This window comes from Salvelinus sp. IW2-2015, linkage group LG24 (genome assembly GCF_002910315.2).
Source record: "Salvelinus sp. IW2-2015 linkage group LG24, ASM291031v2, whole genome shotgun sequence".
NCBI lineage: Eukaryota > Metazoa > Chordata > Actinopteri > Salmoniformes > Salmonidae > Salvelinus > Salvelinus sp. IW2-2015.
In genome coordinates, this window is record NC_036864.1 from 1,640,283 (window position 1) to 1,650,925 (window position 10,643).

The window sequence follows — 10,643 nt, forward strand, 5'->3', positions numbered from 1 at the left end:
AGAAGACACCCAAAGCCCAAAATTAGACATGTATTTTCAATTAATGTKATTTTTTTAGCGGAAGGTGGAAGAGGTGATTAATAATGGCGAATTGAATGACAGGTGTAAAACTTAGAAAGGATGAACAGAAGGGCCATGAAAGATTAGGACTGGGWGCCAAATTCACTCTGGTAGGGCCACTTCAAACATCCCTCAACTGTTCATTCAATGGCATTAAGATTCAAATACCAAATAGTTGGTCAAAAAGTGCCTACTTCAGCCAAAGAACATACCCTTGTACTAAATTCCAAAAAAGCTCAATTGAGTGTATTTTCAAGTTCTATTAACTAAAGACTGCAGCTGTGCCCTATCTACAGGTGGATATTCACAGTTGACGCAGCGAGCCGATGTTGAAAAGAACTTAATGACGATAATGAAAGAAATTAGACAATGACAAAAACATTCCGCAAGGAGAATCAATGAGTCAGCATCTATTTTAATTACTTCAAAAAGGTTATTGTAAAAAGGTACACAATCCCAACGCAAATTAAATCAATTAAAAACTATTTCTCACAGAAAACATTCCTTTGTGCATGAGAGATGTTTTCTTCAGGGTGAAAAATGTCATAAAAAGCCCATTTAATTTATCCTTTYTCCTCTCATGTCCATGAGACTCAGGTGTGCAACCAGAGATTGAAAAGCAGCACGGGTGGAAGGAGAGAGGGAGAGGGGACCGTTCCTTTCCATCTTATTATTTTCATTCAAAACCAAGCATTAGCATAACAAAAGCAAAGCCAAGTTCAATATGACTCTACTTGTGACTTGCCCACTCCTGACAGATGATAAAACTACGGAAGTCAGCCTAACAATAACAAGTAAATGAAATAAACCCCTCTGTGGACTTGCTGCACTTTAATCTAACGGCAAAGCGACAAAAGCCTATCACTGAAGATGAGCTGTTTCATCTGTTTCCGCTGTCTCCTTGTCAACCCACAACCAACAGTTGGGAGAATATACTTGGTATACAGGTACRTGAGCAGATGGGTGGAGTTTCAGAACTGTGCTAGACCTGCACTGGGCTGGACTGAACTGTGCTGCACAGCCCAAAGAGCCAGTAGAGAGATTATTATTCTGTTACCTATATAGAGTATTTGATTAAGCCTACCTTGGGTCTGTGTGAGTTCATCTAACAGACGTCAAATGGKGATAGGACAGATCATAAAAATATATATAGTGGGTGCCACAGCCTGAGAAGTAAGCCCTTCTAGGTTCCAAATCTGTCTCTGCTTTAGAGCATTTCCATTGAAAAGAACCCAGGAGCACCAAAATGTGAAGTTCATAGGCGCATATGAAATTCTGTCAAATGAAAGCTAAGAGTATATATTTTGGCAAAATTAAGGCATACATTTTCCATCTTAAAAATGTGGCATAATTAAAGGCTTTGATTTCTGGATAAACAGATGGAAAAGGGGTCTTAGAAAACACCTACCAGAAACAGTCTTAAACGGTATTAGAAATACAACAAAACACAATAATGTCGATGTATAGACCCCTGCCAACTAATATCAACCCTTATATTTAGTATTGGAGAAATTGTTTACCTTGTGTAAGTTGAAGAAATATTGTCTTGTGCCTTGTAATTCTGTTACCAAAAACCCACATATCTTAAGATACTTTCTAATCTCTCCCTCATGAGGGAGGATAATGTAAGCTCACAGAAGTAACAAGTAATGGTAGACCTACAAGTTAGTTACAGTGAATTTACTGATATCAATTTTGTTTACCAATTATTAAAACTCGTAATCCGTTACCAAATTGTTAGCGGAATTACCCTCCCCCCCCAAAAAAAAATCACTGCAACTGAAATGGCTACAATGGGAAATAATATGTCACAAACCACAGTTGGGTCACCTTATATTGTCCTCTCTTCCACTGGTATACTTATGTTCAGCTCATAACTGATTTCTTTGTCTTTCTGTTGTCTGGTGGTCAAACCAAGAGTGTTAATGTTAATGGTCCCAGTTTATGTCACCTCTTCCAGTTCTTACTGACACCTATCCATGAGCCCTCTCTCTTTCAATGTACTGTAACCAGCAGCCTCACTCACTGAGCAACGACCAACACCGGACGTTCATGGACATTGAAAAGTAGTTCACATTTGGTCAGGCCACCCTGGCCTTGATGTGAACATCCACAGACAAAACGCACTGGACCAAATCTGAACCTATCATAGACGTATATTTGGATAGCACAGTGCAGTGAGTAGAGCAAAGTTATAGGACAGTACAATACAGTACCATACTTTACTGAACTCTGCTGTATTGTACTGCACTGTCCTCCGCTGTGATGTTCAATCTTGTAAAAAATTTGCTGACACTCCATTATTTCTGCAGACATCTTTGAATCTTAAATTCAGAGCAGATATTTATCAGAGTTTTTGGACAATGTGGTCTCATAAAAACATGACGGAGATTTTATCGTAATTCCGTTACCAAAGTCATTGTGCATTGATTTGTATGGTTTGGTGAACTTTAAAAACAATGTATTTTTTATTTGTCATACATTTGAAAGTAAAAAACTGAGTCAAAGCATAATTTTATTACCGTGGAATTGCCCTTATGCCAATTTGCTGTTCTATTGGCAAGGAAATGATGTAGCTAGTGCTGATTAAACAGTTAGACACCCAGGCTAAAGTGGAGCGGACATAATTCCCTATCCTCAATCAAGTCAAACGGGTGCTTAAAAAGACAGTCAAACAAGGACATGCAGTGTTTCTGTAATTACAATAGTCCTAACTCATCGATCACACAGACAGCGTCATTGCGCAAAATGGTATGCAGCATCATCTGGATATGTCTGCAACAAAAGTTCAAGTTCTGGTGTGCCAAAATCCAATGTCGCTGTGATCGTGGAGAAAGGAAGTTATAATAGCATTGAATTTTAGCCTCAGCATTTCCTGAAAGTTAGAAACTTCTGCTACCATTTCTGTTCTGTCAAGCCATATAATTTGATGCATACGTTGGATAAATACAACGTATGCAACACACTGCAACTGTCTCTGCAATGCAAAGACGCAAGGAAAGCACAGCGTTCCATAGTAAATTAATGTACTTCTGGTGTACCAAAATCCAATGTCACTGTCGTGGGATCGAGGCGAAAGGAAGTTATAATAGCATTGTATTTTAACCTCAGCATTTCCTGAAAGTTAGAAACTGGATATTCAGGTCAGTTCACTACTCCAACCTGAATGGCCATCTTAAATCCCCTGTCAAAGGACTAAAGCTACCTACATACCAGAGAGCAACAGTCACCATTCATTCATTCATTATAGAATATGTCCCAAATGGCATGTTATTCCCTATATTGTGCAGCACTAGAAGGAAATGGGGAGCCATTTGGGACTCAGACATACTGTTGGACCTACACCGTACAACTAATCAGACACTTACTTAGCATGCAGAAGAGGGTCGAAAGGAGGATGTTGAGCACCATACACATGTTGTATGCTGTGGAGAGGGAAAAAAAACACAATGACCTATTGCTATGCTTTGACAAGAAATCTACTGAATTAATGTATTACAGTGTACTATAGTAAACAGTGGATAACATGGCTCTGTCAACTAATGCCTTGATTAAGTTCAAGTGCACTCCAATAATGAGMTAATTCATTGAGCAGACCAACTTTGGTTTACTTAGGTTTCATTTGAAAGCAGCTTTCAACWGTAGTTGGCAATATGATGCCGCATTTGATTATTTGATGAGCATGTARCTATCTAGCCTAAACGTAAAGTTACTTAACTTGGCTACACATCATAAATTAGTTCAATAAGTCGTCTTGTTAATTTCATTGCTGGTAACGTTATTGTTGACAATACGCTCTGACAACGAGTCAGTTCAACCAGAAAAGGCTACTAGCTAGCTAAATTAAAACMTTAGAAAGTTAGCGAACTGGAGCCTAAATGTAAAGTTACTTGGAACTTAGCTACACATCAGAAATAAGTTCAATACTTCGTCTTGATATTTAATTGTTGGTATGTTGACAATACGCTCTGACAACGAGTCAGTTCAATCAGAAAAGGCTAACAGCTAGCTAAATTAAAACCTTAGAAAGTTAACAAACTGGCTAGCAAGGAATGCTAGGCTTGGCTAGCTGGTTGGCTAAGCTAGCTGACTACCAAACGACGAACTTATACTACAAGCATTTTGCTACCGGCTGGTGATATGTTCTCTAGAATCACTGAGGCAAGAGCATGCGCACGTTTGACAACCCCATAAAGTATGACATGAAGCAATACATAATTATTGATGTGTGAAAAACAAAATGTTTCAACGTTACAGTCAGTGTGACGTGTATTCTCGAGAATGTAATAGTGCAACGGCGCTAGCTATCAAGCTAACAAGCAGTGAGCAAATGTAGCTACCAAGAAGGAACACGTCACTTATACCTGCCAGGGACCTTAGCTGTATTTCTTTTCCAGAATTGTTTCTTGTTTCCGTCAGTTGACATTTTCTTTCACCGGTACAATATGTCACATAGACAAAAATGCGAGTGTTATTACCTAAAGTTTTTAAAAAGTCTAAAGCGTGTTTATTTACACCCAGTTCCCTCCTCCAAAACTCAGAACGCCGCCATGTTGGATCTGTGTTTCTCTGAGCAAGCGCTGTAGTGATTGGTCAGTTTCACAATGCCTAGCCATCGCCCAATCACAAGTACGATCTACCGTATGGGATTTGAGACGCGGTTGACGTCATCTTCAAATGTGTCAGTTGCTACGTTCATGTGCTCGTCGGAACTAGAAACTCTGAATTGTCCGACTGGCTAACAGGTTATAGTTATCTACGTGCCGCGTTCAACGAACCAGGAAGTCAGAAATGTCMAAGTTTCATAGTTCTGACTAGCTTTGTGAAGGCAGTAAATGTCACTGAGGTATAATACCGCGTTCAAGTCCTAGTCGGAAATATGAAACTCGGAAATGTCTGACTTCATTGAACGCAGCACGTGATTAACTACAACCATTTAGCAAGTCGGACATTTCCAAGTTTCCTTGTGCAGACTAGTACTTGAACGAGGTATAATATAAACGGTCAGTGTGGATGGCAGATGAGCTGGCAGGTAGGATTTAGTTTCTCCCTGTCTCTGGTCCACACTCCAGTACAGAATGTGTYGGAAATCAAATCAATCAAATTGGCTCCTGAGTGGTGCAGCGGTCTAAGGCACTGCATCTCAGTGCTAGAGGCGTCACTACAGACCCTGGTTCGATTATAGGCTGTATCACAACCGGCCGTGATTGGGAGTGCCATAGGGCGGCGCACAATTTGTCCAGGTTTGGCGGGGTTAGGCTGTCATTGTAAATAAGAATTTGTTCTTAACTGACTTGTCTAGTTAAATAAAGGTTAAATAAAAAATGTATCAAACTGTAGACCTTACTGTGAAATGCTTACTTACAAGACCTTAACCAACAGTGCAGTTCAAGAAGAGTTAAGAAAATATTTACCAACTAAACCCCAAAAATATGAAGTAAAAAAATACTAAGTACACACCCCTGAGGGGCCCCAGTGTTGAGGATCAGCGTGTCAGATGTGTTGCTACCTACCCTTACCACCTGGGGGCGGCCCGTCAGGAAGTCCAGGATCCAGTTGCAGAGGGAGGTGTTTAGTTCCAGGGTCCTTCGCTTAGTGATGAACTTTGAGAGCACTATGGTGTTAAACGCTGAGCTGTACTCAATGAACAGCATTCTCACATAGGTGTTCCTTTTGTCCWGGTGGGAAAGTGCAGTGTGGAGTGCGAGTGAGATTGCGTCATCTGTGGATCTGTTTGGACGGAGGCGAATTGGAGTGGGTCTAGAATATCYGGGAGGATGCTGTTGATGTTAGCTATGACCAGCCTTTCAAGCACTTCATGGCTACCGACGYGAGTGCTACGGGCGGTAATAATTTAGGCAGGACACCTTCACTTCCTTGGGCACAGGGACTATGGTGGACTGCTTGAAACATGTAGGTATTACAGACTCCGTCAGGGAGATGTTGAAAATGTCAGTCACTTGCCAGATGGTCCGCGCATGCTTTGAGTACATGTCCTCGTAATCTGTCTGGCCCCACGGCTTTGTGAATGTTGACATGTTTAAAAGTCTTGCTCACATTGGCTACCGAGAGCGTTATCACACAGTCGTCCAGAACAGCTGGTGCTCTCAAGCATGCTTAAGTGTTGATTGCCTTAAAGCAAGCATAAAAGGCATGTAGCTTGTCTGGTAGGCTCRCGTCACTGGGCAGCTCACGTAGGGGTTTCCCTTTGTAGTCCATAATAGTTTTCAAGCCCTACCACATCTGACGAGCGTCGAAGTCGGTGTAGTAGGATTCAATCTTAATCCTGTATTGACGCTTTGCTTTTTTGATGGTATAGAGGGATTTCTTATAAGCGTCCGGATTAGTGTCCCATTCCTTGAAAGCAGCAGCTCTAGCCTTTAGCTTGATGCGGATGTTGCCATGGCTTCTGGTTGGGCTATGTACGTACGGTCACTGTGGGGACGACGTCGTCAATGCACTTATTGATGAAGCCGATGACTGAGGTGGTATACTCCTCAATGCCATTGGATTAATCCCAGAACATATTCCAGTCTGTGCTAGCAAAACAGTCCTGTAGCGTAGCATCCGCGTCATCTGACCACTTCCGTATTGAGCGAGTCACTGGTACTTCCTGCTTTAGTTTTTGCTTGTAAACAGGAATCAGGAGGATAGAATTATGGTCAGATTTGCCAAATGGAGGGTGGGGGAGAACTTTGTATGGATCTCTGTGTGGAGTAAAGGTGGTCTCGATTTTTTCCCATTGGTTGCACAGGTGACATGCTGGTAGAAATTAGGTAAAATKAATTTAAGTTTGCCTGCATTAAAGACCACAGCCACTAGGAGCGTCGCTTCTGGATGAGCATTTTCTTGTTTGCTAATGGCCTTATAGAGTTGGTTGTGTGCGGTCTTAGTGCCAGAATCGGTTTGTGGTGGTAAATAGACGGCTMCGAATAATATTGATGAGAACTCTCTTGGTAGATATTGTGGTCTACAGSTTATTAAAAGGTACTCTACCTCAGGCGAGCAATAACTCGCACCAGCTGTTATTGAGAAATAGACATCTTACCAGACGTAGCTTCTCTGTTCTGCCGGTGCATGGAAAATCCCGCCAGCTCTATATTATCTGTGTCGKCCTTCAGCCACTATTCTGTGAAACATAAGATAGTAATGCACCATAACGTTCGATTCCAACCGCCAATAAACCCCACCGATGAAGAAGATGACAGATGATAATTGCCTGTACACGGCGGCAGATAGTCTAGTGGTTAAGAGCATTGGGCCAGTAACTGAAAGTTTGCTGGTTTGAATCCCCGAGCCAACTAGAGTGAAAAATTACGATGTGTCCTTGAGCAAGGCACTTAACCCTAATTGCTCTGGATAAGAGTGTCTGCTAATTGCACTACATTTACATTTACATTTAAGTCATTTAGCAGACGCTCTTATCCAGAGCGACTTACAAGTCRCTCTAACTTGCACTAACATATACAGATAAAATGATCAAAAGCAGCAACAAACAGTTAAGATCAGTACTGTGCTGGTTCCAGACATAAGTGGTCACTTATGTGGTCACCACTAACACCACTAAGCAAGGGGCACCACCAAGCAAGTGGCAGCATGATGACCAAGGAGCTCTCCAAACAGGTCAGGGACACATTTGTGGAGAAGTACAGATCAGGGTTGGGTTATAAAAAAATATCAGAAACTTYGAACAAAGCACCATTAAATCCATTCTTAAAAAATATAAAGAATATGGCACCACAACAAACCTGCCAAGAGAGGGTTGCCCACCAAAACTCACGGACCAGGAGAGGAGGGCATTAATCAGAGAGGCAACAAAGAAACCAAAGATAACCCTGAAGGAGCTGCAAAGCTCCACAGCAGAGATTGGAGTATCTGTCCATAGGACCACTTTAAGCCATACACTCCACAGAGCTGGGCTTTACGGAACAGTGGCCAGAAAAAAGCCATTGCTTAAAGAAAAAAATAAGCTAACACKTTTGGTGTTCGCCAAAAGACATGTGGGCGACTCCCCAAACATATGGAAGAMGGTACTTGGTCAGATGGTACTAAAATTTAGCACTTTGGCCATCAAGGCAAACGCTATGTCTGGCGCAAACCCAACACCTCTCATCACCCCGAAAACACCAACCCCACAGTGAAGCATGGTGGTGGCAGCGTCATGTTGTGGGGATGTTTTTCATCGGCAGGGACTGGGAAACTGGTCAGAATTGAAGGAATGATGTATGCCGCTAAATACAGAAATTCTTGAGGGAAACCTGTTTCGGTCTTTCAGAGATTTGAGACTGGGACGGAGGTTCACCTTCCAGCAGGACAATGACCCTAAGCATACTGCTAAAGCAACACTCAAGTGGTTTAAAGGGAAACATTTAAATGTCTTGGAATGGCCTAGTCAAAGCCCAGACCTCAATCCAATTGATTGCTGTAGATTGTTGTACAAAGATTGCTGTACACCAGCGGAACCTATCCAACTTGAAGGAGCTGGACCAGTTTTGCCTTGAAGAACGGACAAAAATCCCAGTGGCTAGATATGCCAAGCTTATAGAGACATACCCCAAGAAACTTACAGCTGTAATTGCTGCGGAAGGTGGATCAACAAAGTATTGACTTTGGGGGGGTGAATAGTTATGCACGCTCAAGTTCTTTTTTTGTTGTTGTTTGTTTCACAAWAAAAAAAWAWTTTGCATTTTCAAAGTGGTAGGCATGTTGTATAAATCCAATTATATAAACCCCCCAAAAATCTATTTTAATTCCAGGTTGTAARGCAACAAAATAAGAAAAATGCCAAGGGGGTGAAAACTTTCGCAAGCCACTGTACCTAGCTCATGGTTAGCTAAACTCAGCAAACGTCCTCTCACTGTCAACTGCGTTTATTTTAAGCAAACTTAACATGTGTAAATATTTGTATGAACACAACAAGATTCAACAACTGAGACATAAACTGAACAARYTCCACAGACATGTGACTAACAGAAATTGAATAATGTGTCCCTGAACAAAGGGGGGGTCAAAATCAAAAGTAACAGTCAGTATCTGATGTGGCCACCAGCTGMATWAAGTACTGCAGTGCATCTCCTCATGGACTGAACCAGATTTGCCAGTTCTTGCTGTGAGATGTTACCCTTCCACCAAGGCACCTGCAAGTTCCCGGACATTTCTGGGGGGAATGGCCCTAGCCCTCACCCTCCGATCCAACAGGTCCCAGACGTGTTCAATGGGATTGAGATCCGGGCTCTTCGCTGGCCATGGCAGAACACTGACATAACTGTCTTGCAGGAAATCATGCACAGAACGAGCAGTATGGCTGGTGGCATTGACATGCTGGAGGGTCATCTCAGGATGAGCCTGCAGGAAGGGTACCACATGAGGGAGGAGGATGTCTTCCCTGTAACGCACAGCATTGAGATTGCCAGCAATGACAACAAGCTCAGTCCGATGATGCTGTGACACACCGCCCTAGACCATGATGGACCCTCCACCTCCAAATCGATCCCACTCCAATGTACAGGCATYGATGTAAAGCTCATTCCTTCGACGATAAACACRAATCCGACCATCACCCCTGGTGAGACAAAACCGCAACTTGTCCAGTGAAGAGCACTTTTTGCCAGTCCTGTCTGGTCCAGAGACGGTGGGTTTGTGCCCATTGGCGACGTTGTTGCCGGTGATGTCTGGTGAGGACCTGCCTTACAACAGGCCTACAAGTCGTCAGTCCAGCCTCTCTCAGCCTATTGTGGACAGTCTGAGCACTGATAGAGGGATTGTGCGTTCCTGGTGTAACTCGGGCAGTTGTTGTTTCCATCCTGTGCCTCTCCTGCAGGTGTGATGTTCGGATGTACTGATCCTGTGCTTGTTTTGTTACAAGTGGTCTGCCACTGCGAGGACAATCAGCTGTCTTTCCTGTCTCCCTGTAGCGCTGTCTTAGGCTTCTCACGGGTGCATGTTCATTAATTGTTTATGGTTCATTGAACAAGCATGGGAAACAGTGTTTAAACCCTTTACAATGAAGATCTGTGAAGTTATTTGGATTTTAACAAATTATCTTTGAAAGACAGGGTCCTGAAAAAGTGACGTTTCTTTTTTCGCTGAGTTTAGTTCGCAACATTAGCCTGGCTAAATGGYTAAATTAGCCGCTTATTTGTCAAGCCATTTAAATGCATGCTCCACTCTCAATTTAAACTTCATGACTGATGCCATGGCTGTGCCTGCTGAGAAGGGAGCAGCAGYGAACCACAAGACTGCAGCCAAGGCAGCACTGGTCCAAACCTGCCCTGAATGTTGGGTGAGTAGTATTGATTGGTACTTTATGTGGAAGTCCCCAAATACAGGTGTGCCAAGCTTGTAGCGTCATACCAAAGAAGACCCGAGGTTGTAATCTCTGCCAAAGGTGTTTCAACAAAGTACGGAGTAAAGGGTCTGAAATCTTATGTAAATGTGATATTGACATATATTTTTTAAATACATTTGCTCAAATTTCTTAAAACCTGTTTTTGCTTCATCATTATGGTGTATTGTGTGTAAATTGATTAGGATTTTTTTTTTTAAACCCATTTTAGAATAAGGCTGTAACAAAATGTGGAAAA

The 10,643-nt window shown here is 42.2% G+C and overlaps 1 protein-coding gene across 4 annotated transcripts in view; it reads right to left on the bottom strand.

Annotated features, from left to right (window-relative positions):
• Positions 1–4,645, bottom strand: part of tbc1d22a (TBC1 domain family, member 22a) — a 188,177-nt gene extending 183,532 nt beyond the window's left edge. For 2 of the 4 annotated variants that reach the window (XM_023969491.2, XM_023969488.2), the window contains exons 1-2: positions 4,425–4,645; positions 3,429–3,485 (exon numbers count right to left, since the gene is read on the bottom strand). In XM_023969491.2, the coding sequence (XP_023825259.1) occupies positions 3,429–3,485; positions 4,425–4,486 (119 nt within the window). In that variant the 5' untranslated portion in view covers positions 4,487–4,645. The remainder of the gene's footprint in view (positions 1–3,428; positions 3,486–4,424) is intronic. The other 2 variants (XM_023969489.2, XM_023969490.2) reach the window with 1 other exon arrangement.
• Between the last annotated feature and the right edge of the window lie 5,998 nt (positions 4,646–10,643).